At 39.9% G+C, this 16,528-nt stretch overlaps 1 protein-coding gene across 10 annotated transcripts in view; it reads left to right on the top strand.

Annotated features, from left to right (window-relative positions):
* nAChRalpha6 (nicotinic acetylcholine receptor alpha6) overlaps nucleotides 1–16,528 on the top strand; it is a 308,906-nt gene that overhangs the window by 150,861 nt on the left and 141,517 nt on the right. For all 10 annotated transcript variants that reach the window (XM_089093391.1, XM_089093392.1, XM_089093388.1 and 7 more), the window contains one exon: nucleotides 7,176–7,285. In XM_089093391.1, coding sequence (XP_088949517.1) covers nucleotides 7,176–7,285 — 110 coding nt within the window. The remainder of the gene's footprint in view (nucleotides 1–7,175; nucleotides 7,286–16,528) is intronic.

The raw sequence follows: 16,528 nt of genomic DNA, 5'->3' as shown, positions 1-16,528 counted from the left end.
CTCATATGTCCCAGAAATCAGTGCAAGTGCCTTATAAATCAACAAACTTCCGGTTTGAAGTTGCTCTGATAAATAATTTACAATGACTAATACTTTTTTCATTATGTATAAAGTTGAAACAAAAGAGGCAGATTGGATTTTGTCCAGTAGTCCTTTTGCTTCACACGCTGCCTCGCCGTTGGAACTATCAGAGACTGTGGCAACCACAGCAACAATACAATCAAATCTGGCCTTCACCTTCGAAATAGAGCGGACTGCGTAAAACCATCGAGTCTGAACGGTCCTCTCTAGCTCCAAGACTTTTTGCCCGCTAATACGCTGGGATTCCACAAATAGCTCGTGACGAGTATTGCTGCATGATATAAATGCGTAAAGTATTTACACCACAGAGAAAAATTCAGAAAGCTCGCTGATATTTTTTAGGCAGTCAGTCAAAACCAAGTTTAATCTGTGGGAGTGACAGTGTACATAAACTGCATGAGGCACCTTCTCCCTAAAGTTTGCTTGAACTCCGTTAAATTCCCCACTCATAACGGATGCGCCATCATAACATTGGGCAATACACAGCATCGAATCTAAACCAAGCTTTTCTATAGTTTCACAAATCGAGGTGGATAAGCTCTCAGCGTCTAATTTGTACATGTGATAGCAGCTGATTGGTCGCTCCACTACTTTTCCGTTTGATATATACCTGAGTAGGATCGCTAATTGTTCTTTTCTAGAAACATATTTTATCTCGTTGACAAGAATAGCAAAGTAATTAGCTGATTTTACTTCTAAATAATGTCTTGGCGCAAGGCATTTCCTATCAGTGTAACTGTGTCATTTTGGTACTGATGACTGCAATAGTGACCATATCGGCGCTGTAACTTGGCCTTCAGCTTTTCGTCGCCTTTAGACATTTCCTCCATCAATTCAACCAAATTACCCCGGTTTGCAGATGTTTCTGATTCGTCACGACCCCTCAAAGCAAGACCCTCGCGGCCAAGAAAGCAAATAGCGCGAAAACTGTACTTCACATGATCTCTATTTTCCTGAACCTCTTGAGATCTAGATTGAATTAAGGCATTCGCTATAGATTTCGGAGTATCAGTACTCATTATCTTAAATTCCGTCGATGCTGACATAAAATGCCTATGTCTTTCAGAACCATCATGTTGCTTTAATAGAGCAGAACTGTCTTTCCACTTGCAAAATCCTGACTCAATGAAAGCCCCTTTTCCGGCAGTTTCTCCAGCCCTTAGAAAATGGCGGCAAGCAAAACAAAACATGGATTTCAAGTTTTTTGAGTATTCAATCCATTAATCAGTCTTAGAGTAATGTGCACTTAATTTCCTACCGTTAGAAGTGGAAGCCGGATATCTCTCAAGAATAGGTGAGCTGGTTTATCGTGACGCGTCCTAGAGATATCTGAGAGAGTTTCTTGACTGCCACTGGAACCCGCAAGGGGTTCAGTGATTCAGACCAAACTTTCATGTTGACCTGAACCATTTATTGTTCCGCTTGTTTCCGAAACTCTGTCACAGGTGGGGGAATTAATCTCAACTAACCGGACACTTTGGGCGCTGACACTATTGCTAGTTTCTTGCACTAAAGTGTCTTCATTTTTCTTCCGCATTTTCACCGAAAAAAAAATCCAAAGTTTGTTGTCGCTTTTTACTCATAGTTAAACGAGTAGTAGACAAGGACTTCACTCAGACACGGCAAGAGAAGAACTGAAGAAACACGTAGAAATTCACTTAGAAAATCACTCTCATACTCCACGGTGAAACTACCCCGCTTAGAAACCCCATAAGCCAATCACTTACATTTCCTGTTCACGACAGTCCCATACACTCCACTGGGACTAGTCATCCCATAGACTATTCAACAACGTCAAGAATCTGCTGACCAAAACCCCCTTGAAACCCTAGAACACATTTCCTTTCCCAGCTACTAAAAAAGGCAATATACAAAACTCATAGTTTACAACGAATTCTTCACAAGAACAATAACGAAACGGGTACTGACCACATGAAGCTTAGTTTTGAATGAACCCTACTAGGAAATAAAATAGTGTAGACGCGCTCGCTCTTAGACATTTCAAACAAGATTATATAATTAGGGCACCAGTTTGTTGGTCGTATTTATTGGACCAGTTGCTGGTTTAATATAGCACATAGCTAAAATGGAAAATAGCTGTGAAATATAAATAAGAAGATAATTTTCAAAGTCTAGGGGGGGGGGGACCCTGGCCCCCCCTGCCCCCCATAATTGGCGCCCCCGCCATTATTCAATACATTCCAAATACTGAATGAAGTTCCAATAAAATTCCATATATTTGCTTAAATGTCCCGGATTTCGAGCACAGAGAGTTACTGTGAGTCAAAGTGAACTTCCTGAATAAGTGTGTCATTATTCGTGCAATGCATAATTCTCCAAATTGTTGTATTACCTGGATTAGGAAGCGTCCCTCGATTTCATCACAGGAAAGTGGTCAAAATCAGTCACCATTTTAAATGGGGAGGTTTTAACACCCATCATAGAATATTGCTTGGGAGTAAAATCACTGATGAGGAGGGATGTAACTTATGTAATTATTCTATTTACTTGAGTACCGTGTTGAATTTGACACCTACATAAGTGCTAATGGACCATCCCCTCATGATATATTATTTACAGAACACCCTTGCTCTTTGGAACTGAATGGTTTTGCTTATGCAAGCAACTATGTAAGAACTAAAGCCTGAGATACACTGTGCAATCCACCACCAGTGAAGCAAAAGAAGGCTATATTACAATGCAACACAGAGGACTGAGATGATCTGTAAAGTACGCTTACTGCCCATAATTAGGAAGCCTTCCCCAAAGAAGGTTGCGCATGGACGAGCATGCACGACTAATGAAAGTCCTTAATGACGCTACTTGTGTGATTCACCAATCGTGGCACAATACAAGGAACATTTTGCTACCAATCTCCTAAGTCCGTTCACAAGTTGGTAGAGAGTAGTCAAGGAGGCGACACCATAGTCAACAAGAATATCCATTTCCTCCGTTTAAATTAACGGGATCACGATTCAAGATTCTCAGGCCAAGATTGAATCTCTTGTTAAGGCCTTTGCCAAATTTTCAAGTCTTGATAATTACGCTAGGGAAATTTCAACTTTTCTCATCGTCCAGATACCGTCCTTGACCAGCTTAACCACTCTGCTCAGAAAGTTCAGCGGGCTCTAGACTGCCTTGATGTAACCAAATCATTCGATCTGGATAACATAAGCAATGTAGTTCTTAAGCACTACAGTACTGAGCTAGCCAGCTCTCTTTCATCGCTCTTCGGACTCTGACTTCGCTCCAAATCTTTCCCAATAGTAAGGAAGTTTTATCACGTCAGTTCAGTTCCCAAGCCAAATAGTGGCTCTTCGTACTGACTCATATAGGCCAGTAAGCCCCCTTTTTTTACATTAGTAAGGATTATTATGATGGTTTCGGCAATAATTTTTTTACAGATACATAGAGTCAAATAACTTTATTAGTGACAGGCAGTATGGGTTCTTCTTGACTCGCTCAATACTTGACTGCCTGAATACCCAGCATCAGGAATTGGACTGAGCCTCGGAACCAAGAGTATGATATTAGGCTGCTGTTAGGATCTTGCAAAAGCTTTGGAAGAGTCTGGAATCAAGGCCTGTTGAAAAAGTCCCAGGCTCAGGGAATCTATGGTCATCTATTTAAGGTTATGCGGAGTTCTCTAAGAAATTTTACTCTCTAGGTAGTTCACGATGAGCGTGCTTCCTGTGAGTGTCTATTAAAGGCTGGGGCTCTACCAGGTAGTGTACTTGGACCTGAATTTTTCCTAATGTATATCAAACATTGATAGGGGGGGGGGGAAAAACCGTTTGCACTATTTTACTGAGGATATTACAGTCCATGAACATGATGAACTACAGACATGGGCTGTAGAGCAAATTGGGTAATTCTACAAGTTCTAAATGAGCAATTTGGTGTAGCATCAATTGTTGCCCTGTATCCATCATAGTCCCTCTGACGAGTTATTTCTTCGTGTACCACTGTTTTCCAGGCGAATACGCCAAACACGGTAGATTAAGATTACCTACAAGAGGAGATACCCCGCTCTGAGTGCTTGAAGAACAGCTTTGTTTGATGCTTCACCTCAATTTGGAATGGTTTGCTTAAAGATTTTATCCCAGAACAGTCGTCTTGATTCGATTTAAAAGAAGTTCAACATGCACAGTCCTGTGTATAAAAAAAGAGTTGTAACCATTTACATGGTGTGTAGCAAATTACACAAATTACACTGTCAAGTTACACAACAGTGTAACTTGACCTGACTTACTTGACCTAAGGCTCCTGCCGAAGGTTCGGCATAGAGAACGATGAGACCAGGTGCCTCCAGGGTGACCTATCGCTTGCAAGGCTCGCTGCTTCATCCACGGGGATGTGGGCTTAAGCGATGAATTCTTTGGCTTTGTCTTACCATCTAGTGTAGTGGCGTCCTCTGGGTCGCTTCCATCCGTGTATGGTGGGGTAGAAGTCGAATGCAACCCGTGCTGTGGCGTCAGGTGACATGCGAAAGAGATGGCCGTACGACAGAACTGTACGCTGGACGAGCTGCGTCAAGAAAGGAGTTTGTGCCGTACGTGACAGGAGGGTCTGGTTGCTAGCAAAGTCAGTCCAGTGAAGTCCCTCAATTCTTTGGACATGCTTCGTCTGTGCAACAATGACGGCACTAAAGATAGATTTCGCAGCTGCCCACGTCTCCACTCCATACAACAGCACGGTAGAGACTGACGCATTGTAAATGCGCATTTTGGTAAGGCGGCTTATGTTTGGCTTTCACCAGATGCTGCTCAGCCTCCCAACAAGTGCCGACGCTTTGGCTATTCGAGATGTAAGCTCTTTTGTGATCAAGCCATCCCTTGACAGAATAGATCCCAGGTAAGTGAAGTCTTCAACCACATCTACTCGGTTGCTTCCGGTGTTGACTTCCTTTATGGTAGACTGGGACGTGGGGAATCAGGGAGCATAACTTTGGTTTTCTGCCAGTTGATCTTCTGTTCAACTTTCGCGGCCTCTTCTGAGAGCACCTGGAGAGCTTTGATGACCTTTTTGACGATGTCCGCAACTAACGCTATGTCGTCGGCGAAGTCAGTATCAGAGATTAACCGGTCTCCGAACTGAAGACCGAACTAGAGGCGATTCTTCGTGCTGGTCATAACATGGTCTATGATGCAGTTGAAGAGCTCGGGAGCTGTGGCACAACCTTACTGGACACCAGTCTTCGCCGAGAATGTGAGAATGCGTCTTCCATTGACTTGCACGCAGCTCTCCGTATCATCATACAGTTTTTCAAAAAGCGAGCAATATTTCCGGGGTAGGCCCGTAGTTCTCAGTATCAGCCAAAGTGAACGGCGATCAACAGAATCGAAGGCAGCCTTAAAGTCCACGAATGCGATGTATGTTTTTTTGTGAAACTCTCGCTGGACCCCCATACTTGAGGAGTTCTGCAGTAATATCACAGACACCAGGGACTCGATTGTTATTTAACCGTTTTGCAGCATTTCGAATCTCAGAGATGGTAAGCGGTTGCGATAAAAGGTCGGAAGTAGCCTCGGGTGTGACCATGGCTGCTTGAACCAGATCTGGGGTGGGATGAGCAACTGCCTCGGCGTTTAGAAGCGTTGAGAAGTTATTTCTCCAGCCGGAGAGTTGTCCTACATCGTCATCTAGCATCCTGTCGTCAGCAGACAAAACACGGCTCACGGTGGAAGTCTTCCCTTCCGTCAAATCGCGGAGGTGTTTGTACAGGGAGCAAGTGTCTCCTTTCCTTGCAGCATCTTCAAGATCACTGGCTTTCTTGCTGACAAAGGTCTTCCTAGATCTGTGCAGTAGGCTATTGTGCAGGCCATTGAATCGTCTGTACTCTGACATATTCTTCACTAAGCGGGCCCTCCGGCGCAGCTCGATCACGGACAGAGTCTCCTTAGATATCCAGGGTTTATTCTTGTGTCTGCTGCGGCCAATGGTATTACCAGCAGAATCGAGTATGTTATCTTTGAAAAAGTTCATGCTACTTCAGGGTCGTCATGAACTTGGAGGCAGCTAAACTGGTTAGAGATATCGAGAGGATACTTCTGTTGCATCTCAGATGTAGCCAGACTACTCAGACCGAACTTGGGAGGCCGTCTTTTTTGTCGTTGTGCTCTTAGGCGCACAACAGTGTAAGGAAAAGAAAATCAAAACCTACACAAAAAAACTTTATGCACGGCATAGTGTAAATCATTCGAGGCAAAATAATTTGAGACCTTCAACTGACAACTTTGCTGCAGTAATAGAAAGGTGCATGTTTGTTATATGGATTTTACAGGTAAGCTGAAAGACTAAGAAACGCATTTTGTATTTCACCATGTGTCTTGACAACTAAATGTAATACAGAGAGATGGATGTGATACATTTCTGAATGGGCTGATTTTAAGACGGTGACCAATAAGTTTGTATTTATCAAAAAAGTATCAAATATCGCCGAGTGAATTACCATAAAGCTAAATGAACCAGGTAGATTTTTAATTTACCTAAGACAATTACCTTGAACGATTCTTATCCTTGGTATCTCCTGTTTCTAAGTCTCGTAGTTTGTGACTCTTTTCTAAAGAAAAACAAATTATTTGGTTTACATACAGGAGAATATTTAGGTAAAACATGTATCTCTTTAATATATATTCTGGAACATCTTGGTAATCCTATTGATTATCTTCCAAAAAATAAGAGTTGTTGATCTGTCATCTTTGTTACAAAATCAGGCTTAATCAAACATCGCATAACAAATGCATTATTTAATCGGTAATTCACTTTAATCAATCGCTCAAACATTTCCATGTCTTAAAACAAAGGAGACAAGTTTATGTCAATATACCGTCTCTCCTTAAAGAAGAAAATTCTTTATTTACCTTACCAATAAAAGAGATTTTTGCTAATAATTTGATTATTAAAATTAGCTTCCCTTTTTTATTCTATCATTTTTGCATGGCTTTTAATATGCGTGCTCGTTACTTTCTTTTTAATCTTCTTCTTTAATTATACATTATAATTACGTAAATATATAATACATGCTTAGAATGCTTAATTCGCTCTCTGGGAAAAGCTGTTTGTTTGCAAGTTTTTTTTTTATATCCTCTCAGGAATGGAGTGATTACAACTTACGCTGGAATGCTTCAGAATTTGGAAATGTGAAAGACGTTCGAATACCTCCACACCGGATATGGAAACCAGATGTCCTAATGTACAACAGGTATTCCTTTTCAATTTTGAACCCTTTTTCGATTTTGACAATTTTTCGTATATTTCCTAATATCAAATACTATATGTAAACAATGGACAAATTTAGATAATTTTGGAGACCACACTGCCTTTCCATGACGATAAAATAAAAGCTCTAAATAGGGATAAAATCCTTTTTAATAGACAGTTTATAGAAAATTCACAAAAAACACCAGATATTTTGGTCACATATACAGTGACCGTTATCAGTAGTAAAACTGATGACGGTCACTGTATATGTGACCGAAATATCTGGTATTTTTTGTGAATTTTCTATACACTGTCTATTAAAGGATTATATCCCTATTTTGAACTTTAATTTTATCGTAATGGACAAATTCTATAACTAACAGCCCTTTCCGCAGGAACTAGAGGGGGGTCATGTCATCCTCGGAGGCATAGTTATTTGGCTTTTCGACTATGCTGAATCAAATGGCTATCTCAAAATTTTTACCGGATGTCTCTGGAAAAAAATGGGCGTGGAAGGGTTTCTTGCTGCCCTTCAATCATTTTCGTCAGTTGAAATGGGCCCTGTAACTTCTCATTTGCGTTTGCATAGGCCTTCTCTCGCTCTTCTTGGACAATTGGTTCGATAAGAACACGCCTGGAAAAAAACTCGCAAAATTTTGACTAAATTTTGGAATTTTAATTGCAATTCAACACTTCAATTCTTAAGCCAAAAAACTGATAAAGCTGGACAATACTTACAATTTACAATTGTGAGTATCTGTAAGTATACTGAATCTATAATTGTTGTTACATACATTTTAACAACAAGAAACAGGGGTTTATGGGCCTGTAGCCGATATCACATCTTAGTTAGACCTGGGCATGGTTTGAAAAATAACCAGAAATTAAATTGAAAACAAGCTTTTCAACTGAAATTAAGAAGCAGCATTAAAGCTTAAAACGAACAGAAACTATTCCGTATATAAAGGGGACTGCTCTCTCCTCAACCCCTTGCCCCTTACGCTAAATTTTGAAGTTTTGTTCCAATTCTATAAGAGCGACACATCAAACACAAGGGTCGTTAAATTGGAATCCGACGCTTTTTTAAAGCACTAAAAACTTCAGCGTAACGAGTGAGAGATTGAGGAGGGGGCTCTCCCCTCATAAGTCAAGAACTGTTTGGTATGTAATTTTTCAGGAACGAATACATCACCGTCCCATACTACGTCCCGTATAAATTGATTTGCGACTATTTCAATCAGCCTTGGTACAATCTCAGAATGGTCAATCGATGACAGCTTTTTCATTTTTTAGGACAACATCGCAGTAGGTGTAAAAAAATGGCAGAAAAAAACGCCGCTTTCCCGTAGCACAATCTATTTGGCCAATGAAAAAAGGTGCTAGCACTTATAATTTCCGTTTGAATGAGCCCTCTTTCGATCGTCTAGTACCATCGATACGATTACCCCTGGGAAAAAAAACATAAAAAAAACACACAAACAAACTAGTATCTGTAATCTTTCTTCCTGGAAAAAAAACATAATTCCATAGTTTTAGAGATAAAATCTTGAAACATCTACATCAGGGTTTTATGACATCCCGAATCTAATGGTGTAGTTTTCAATAAAATCGATTGACTTTTTGGGGATGTTCCCTCTTTCTTTTGAAAATTGGGCAAATTTCCTCAGGATCGTAGCTTTGGTTGGGTAACATTAAACTTATTTAATTTTTTTTATTTGGAATCAGCATACAAAGCCAGCTCTACTGATGTGATAATTGTTATCGGAATTCTTTTTTAGAGTTTAGGTGACTATTGAACGGAGTCGCTGCTTTTTTTTTGTGTTTGTAATGTTGTAAACTCGTTTCTGAATCGTCGTTTGTTTTTAGCCGATAATTTCAGCTGATACATTTAGCCGACATTATAGACCATTTTACTTTCTAACTTCAAGCACCGTATGATCTGGATTGGCAACGTGAAACCAGAATAAACCGATGCGTAATCACATAAGAGGGTAAACATTAACTATTCTTTTTTCAGGTAATCCAGCACAATAATCGGTTTTTAGGCTTGGCTAAAGAATCCTTGGCATCAGTTGGAGAATCAGGACGTGTAACCCCTATACCCTCATTGACTTTAAAAATACCTTTTCTGGGGTAACTTACTCAAGAATACCTTTTTAGGGTATTTTCATGAGAAAATTTGGTACTTGTGCATTATACGGTACCCACGAAGGAAGTCAAGTTTGGTTAATGCTAATGAAATAAAATAAAATATAATGAATATATAATAGTCTAGAAACAAATTTTGGCTATATATTTGCACATTAGGTGGTGGGGGTGGGGGTAAAGCATAGCATATATGAAATACGTAAACTAACCTAACCTAGGTATCATCCCCCCCCCCCTAAACCCTAAAAACAACAGTTTAAATATTGTAAACGCAATTGTAAATAACTCTGCCATCCATTTATCTAGCAAATACTCGTTTGTCTGGTTTCCTGTAGTAGTTCCTTATACAGTATATAGCGGTGGGTGACATATAATGCACAAGTACCGAAAATTTGAAAAAACTACAAATTTGTCCCCCTAGATTTTGAAACACACATTCCCCTTCCTTCCCTAAATTTTCGTGAATTGACGCACTGTAATAAATCGGCAATGATTCTACTCTTATCTTACATAATTCTACTTAGATTTTCGTGTTTGCTTAATCAAAGGGCTAGGATCATACAGCTCACTGACCTCAGTCAAAAGCTCCAGTTTTCCAGTTTTCTGGTGAATTCCAGTTTCCTGGTCAACAGCACAAGGAAAGAAGGACTCCTATGATATTCTCATCTAAGTCCTCAGACCACTTATCAAATTTAAAAAAAAAAAAATCAAATGACATTAAGAAGCAACATTAAAACCTTAAGCAAACATTAAATTATTCTGTATATGAGGGGGGGCTGTCCCCTCCTCAACTCTTCGCTCGTTGCGCTAAAGTATTTTAGTTCTTTGAAAAAGCTTCTTGTTCCAATTTAACGGCCCCTGTGTTTCAAAACTTATTCTTAAAGAATTTGGACAAAAGTCAAATTTTAGTGTTGCTCCTTACTTCTTGTAGCAAAAAGTTGTGTTTAAAAATCCTGCCCAGGCCTCGCCAAGATATGATGTGGGATACCAGCCCCATAAAACCTCTGTTTCATGTTATTAAGCTGTAAGTATCGTTAACAGTAAATTGATCGGCAGCATCTGGATTTGTCAGTTTTTCTGCTTAAGAATTATTGCTGGATTTTAATTACATTTTGGAGAAAATACGATATTTAGTCCAAATTTTTGATTACCAGTCATTTGAGTTTTATTGTAAACTATATGTATCATCAACACTACAATTTTGTTTTTCAAAACATCGACGAAAAATAAATATAAAATAACTGTAATAATCAAGACGACTGGAAAGAACTAATGAAAATAAATTGAATATTTGATATTTAGTATTATATCGTATATAATGATATTTATTCTTGGAAATTCAGCAATTCAGAATTTTATTTCACTGAAATTTTATCTTTGTTTTTTAATCTTGTAAACATGAAATATAGTATTTGTAGCATACTTCGTTTGCAGTAAGGCGCAAATGCCGCAACAAGCTTTAGTCTTTTATGGTTAGGGAAGGGGGAAAAGGTAATTGACTAACTCATAATTGTAATAATTTCTGTTCGTTTTAAGTTTGACTTGAACATTCAATTTGATTTTTATTCGTTTAAAAAAATTATTTATTCATCTATTCTTGTACCTGCTATGCCTTTGTTTTCTAAGATCGTTTATTTCAATTTATGTTCGTTTTATGTTTATGATCGTGAATTATTATAGGAATTTATTTTCTGCTGGTCTTAAGTTAAATACGGCTCTTTACTTTTCTTTTAAAAACCATTTTTTTGGAAAGTTCTTTTTTAAATTAATTGCAGTGCGTTTTTGATTGCCAAAGTTTTAGTTTTGGTTAGTATAATGGATATTTCTTCATGTTTTTCATGTCTCTGGCGTAAAAATTAAAATATATAATTCTAATCTAATAGTTCTAATTCGTGGCTTTTGATTTATTTCAACACCCCCTCAACATTCCCTTAAAGGTCCACCTAAATATCATTAGCCGTTTCTTGAATATTTCAGATACGCCCTTTTGCCAACAAAGATGCACATATTACCTTTTGATTGAATACTCTCACCCTTAGCCTTTCTAAGATATCGCAGATATACTCTGTTGATAACCTGGATGCATATAACGTCTTTTTATTTAGTTTAAAATCCCCCTAAGCAATTCTTGAAGGTTCAAGCAATGTTCAACATGCCCTGAAAGTTTCAACTTTATGCGCTGAGCCGTTCCCGAGATACTGCTGAGGCGCCCTTTTGACAATCAGCATAGACATAGTATGTTTTGATTTTGTTCAAAAATCCCTAACATTCTCTGAATGCAGTGACGAATAAATGCAGCACCAGTTGCAAGCAGTCACAGTCGCAAGTTGTCGCAGTCGGAAGTAGTTACTGTTGCAGTCGCTACCAGTCGCATTTGCAGCCGCAGTAGCAGTAGTAGTGGCCCTGAATGTTTCAAGTTAATATCCTTAACCGTTCCTAATGTGTTGTGGATATGCCTTTTTGATAACTTGGATGCAGATAGTGTCTTTCTATTTAGCCCAACAGTGCCTGAAAATTCAACTCAATACCCTTAGTCTTTTCGGACGCACTCAGGGGGGACGCATTTCCCCCTCTATCCCAGAGGCGCCATTTCAGCCAAACCTTAGGGTGGGCAAGCAATCGACATGGGCCCCGAAGCAGGCTTGTATAAAAAAAAAATTGCCTCTAGCTTTATCCAAAAAAAAACTGCCTTTTGTGGGAGTTACCGTGAATATTAAGGAAAGTGTCTCAATTGCTTTGCCTTTCCTTCTTTCGCTCTTATGCCATAGGTTCGGAAAAGGCCAGATATCTGAAGAAAGTGGAAACGGTATGTGTGATGTTAAAAAAACAGCCGTTTAGGAATCTTCCACTTTTCCAAACCTATAACTTGACGAAAGCCGAACCTCTGTAAAAACTCACGCTTTGACTAAAGTATATTCTGTAGCCGAATTCTTCAGCTCGCTGCTTGCAGTAAATACTTTAGTCCAAGTCGGAGTCACGCTCCGGCTATGACAATGCAAAACTTTGCTCAATCAAGTATATTTATAAAATCAAAAATACAATAAAATATTTTGAAACAGATCAGTGAACACTCAAGGCAACAAGAGGAACCGTCGTGGTTTCATATTCGCGAAGTCGTTAACAAGCTTGTCGAAATCCAAGTTTTTGACTAAATCCTTCTCTGCAAAGATCAAAGCAGGTGACTAAGACGATCGTCTCCTTTGGTCGAGCGCAGATAGTTCTTCTCTATTTCCAGCCCAGAAAACAAGCGTTCATTGCTGGCTGTCGTAACAGGAAGTGTGGCAGCAATATGAAGAACTTTGATAATTTCTGAATATACCACTGGGAGTGTCTCGATATTATCGATGACGTCCATGAAGTTCACTTCGGTTTTGCCTCCTCCTCGAGCAAAAACCGCTTGGCAATACCAGCTTGGGCCTCAAGAAGAATCTGGTCAATGTCCATTTCAGAATAAAGTTCAGAGAATTGTTTGAGGAGCCCTGCATCCATGAACTTGGTAGAGCTGGGGTCCAGAGCTGCCAGTGTACTGAGCACTGGAAAGTTATCTGTAAACCGTCTGTTGAATTCTGCAGTCAGACGATTTACATTCTCCAGGTATTCTCTTTTCATTTCTTCTGCTAGAGTTGGAGCTCAATTATTGGATTCAACAAAGTTTTTTCCTAACGTCGAAGTGGTCATGAATTCTTTCAGGTGTTTGATAATTTTTTGGGTTCTTCTAGGTCGTACCTTCTGACCCGCAGAGGAGGATCCGGTCGCGGGTCGATTCAAGTCAGGTATTTAAATTTCAAGACCTTCAGCAAACTCTTTTGCCTTCTCCAAAAGCGATGCAAATGAAATGTCAGAGCGCAGTTCAGCTATTTCCTTCCTTGTTGCTTGAATCAAGGTGCGGGACCTAGATATTACCAGATCAACTGCCTGAAGCTGCTCAGAAACGGAGTTTGTCGTCCTCAGAATTGCTTCCATATAGAGCAACTGGAATATAACTGTGAAAGATTCCATTTTTCTCTGGAGCCCAGCTGCTTCTGCTCGAGCTTCACTATCAGCTCCCTCGCTGACTGCAGACAGTACAGCCAGAACACATTCATATCGGAGTCTTATCTTCGATATTGATCGATACCAGTATGACCATCCTGTCGCAGCACTCCTTTCTAATTCCAGGACTGGCAGTTGAGTAGCCTTTTGGGACTCGACAAAAAGCTGATGGCTGGTGTTGATGTTGGAAATGAACGTGTACAGATTATGGACTAACGAAAAAAATGAGCCAACAGTCCCAACACCTTCAACGCAGTTTGCAATGACCAAATTTAGTCTATGCGCATGGTAATGAATGTATATTGCTTGTGGCGCTTTCACTCTCAGTTGCGCTTGAACACCAGAGAAGGGCCCGCTCATCACGCTTGCTCCGTCGTAGCACTGAGCAACACAATAGTTCCAGTCGAGACCAAGTTTCGCCACTGCGTCGTGAATGAAGCTGGCTAAACTTTCAGCATCCAGGCTTTTCATATGGTAGCATCCTATTGGTCTTTCTCGTACTTTTCCCTCGTCGAAGTGCCTCAGAAGAATGGCGAGCTATTCTTTCTTCGAATTATCTTTTGTCTCGTGGACAAGAACAGCAAAGTATTTAGCACGCTTAACTTCTTGCACTATTCTAGACCGAAGCCTAGATCCGATAACTGAAATTAGAACGTTCTGGTATTCGTGGGACGTATAGTGGCCGTATCGTCTTTGTAGCTTGTTAAAAAGCGTGGAAGAATACTCGGCGAGAAGATTGCAAGTTTCGACGAAATGTCCTTTGTTTGCCGAAGATACAGTCTCATCGTGGCCGCGAAAGGCTGTACCCAGTCGCCCCAGTAGGGCCATTACTTTCAGTAAAGCCTTTACGTGTTACCTGTTCTCATTCATCTCCTTATTCCTGTCAGTTGACAAAACAGATGCGATGGGTTGCATCTCCTTGGCTTGTATAGCTTTGAACTTCGTCCACGAAACTGCACTTTCCCTATGGCGGTCACTTTTCGCATGCTCTTCTAGAACGCTTGAGATGTCCTTCCATCTTCTAACGCCGGTTTCGATGAAACGCCTCGCCCCGTATCTCTGTTTGCAATAGGTTGACGTCCCTCCAAAGTATGTATAGCAGAAACAGAAAACCGAATTTTCCTTAACTGAGTACTCAAGCCAAGGATGCTTTCCATAATACGAAATATTAAATGACCGTCTGAGCTTGCCGTTTGCTGAAACCTGTGCTGAGTACCGTAGCAGCTGTAGTTGACATGGATGGTCGTGGGAGGATCAAGAAATATCAGTAGGACCACTTCAACGATGATGCTCTTCATCTCGAGTCGTATCTTGTCCAGATTGTGCCTCATGAGCAGTGACAGGCGCAGTGTCTCTTTGAGTCGCCTCGTTTTCTACTAGCTCGGTCTGACCGACCATTCCGTCCTTCGAAGGATCCAAAGCGACGGCAATGGACTGTTCAGGTGCTGAGTCAGGCACCTGAAATATATACCCAAAGGTTAAAAGCCACTCTTATACTTTGAAGCACTATTGAATTCATTTTCAACATTTAAACAGTTGCTTTTTTTAGCATGTTAAGTCCAAACTGCGTAGCAGTTTCCGCTTTCGGCACAGCAGTTCGGGAAAAATAGTGCTAGAACTCCTTCATGGTGTGACAGTTTACTAAAGTATATCGAACTTCGGAAAAAAACAGGAAATGTCAGCGAAGCCAAAGAGGGCGTTTTTCGGATGATTATACATGCGTTGATCCATATCTACCAGTAAAGACAATAATAGAAACTTTGGGCTTAATGCAATAGCAACCCAAATCGCAAAAAGCCTTTGCAGTAGTCCTTGAATGAATGACTCGGGAATCATGTAAGATCGCAAATACGCTAAAGTTGCGTCAATTTGCTGTAGTTTCGGTTACGTCCTTCTCCGTTGTGGGCTTATTTGAATTTTTTCTGCAACGTTCTCCTATTTAGCCTGAAGAACTACTGATAATGTGACCGCCAAACAGGTTCATAATTTTAGACCAAATGGCGAAACGTGAAGCATGACTACAGCAAATCGAATGCGGCTTCATATCACCAGTCGGCTTTTTAGCAAATATAATGATTTAAACACTGCCAAACTTTGGGGTTCCATCAATAAAAAAAAAAAAAAAAAAAAAAAAAAAACTAAAAAATTTGGAATTTTCCCCTCAGACCAAGAAGAATTTTTATCCATAAAATAAAAAGGGCTTTGCAGAATAAAAAAGAACAAAAAAAAACAACATAGAGGTAATCTTAATCAAAAAGTTCGTGGTAATGAACTGTAAGTAAGGAGCGACCCGGCTCAATGGTAACCGAAACTCTAGAAAACGGGTTTTTGATACCAATAGATACATCAAAAGAATCAGATTTCAATGCTGATTTCAAATATATAACTTTCATCAAGTTTAGTACTTTCCATCAAAAGTCACGCGCCTGAGAAAATTTGGCTGATTTTGAAAAAAAGGGGGAAAGACATCCTAAAAGTTATAGAATCTTAATGAAAATACACCATCATATTCAGCGTATCAGAGAACCCTACTGTAGAGGTTTCAAGCTCCTATCTACAAAAATGTGGAATTTTGCATTTTTCGCCAGAAGAAAGATCACGGATGCGTGTCTATTTGTTTTTTTTGTTGTTTTTTTTCCAGGGGTGATCGTATTGCCCCAATTGTCCTAGAATATCGTGGGAGGGCTCATTGGAACGGAAATTAAAAGTTCTAGTGCCCTTTTTACATGACCAAAAAAAATGGAGGGCAACCAGGCCCCCTCCCACGCTCATTTTTTTCACAAAGTCACCCAGATCAATTTTAAATAGTTTGGCCAGACAAACTAAAAAAGTCTATAATGGGCGAGATACGGTGAACATTCAAGGTACCGCATCCCCTTAACACTATATAAACTACCCAGCGTAGTTCAGAATAGTAACTTTGGTCCACCAGATTGCGAAAAAAAATAAACGACTTAATAAAACACAAATACTGTAGGTTACTTACTTGCCGAGCCGGTTAACTTGGCTTTTGCTTCTTAATCCATCTGTTCAGAGAAACTTGCTTTTCTGCTTCTTTCTCCTT

Source organism: Artemia sp. Qi Xiang Cuo, chromosome 8, assembly GCF_049724085.1.
Source record: "Artemia sp. Qi Xiang Cuo chromosome 8, ASM4972408v1, whole genome shotgun sequence".
Lineage (NCBI taxonomy): Eukaryota > Metazoa > Arthropoda > Branchiopoda > Anostraca > Artemiidae > Artemia > Artemia sp. Qi Xiang Cuo.
The sequence above is the reverse complement of the archived record's forward strand: the minus strand, read 5'-3'. Positions and strand labels throughout refer to the sequence as shown.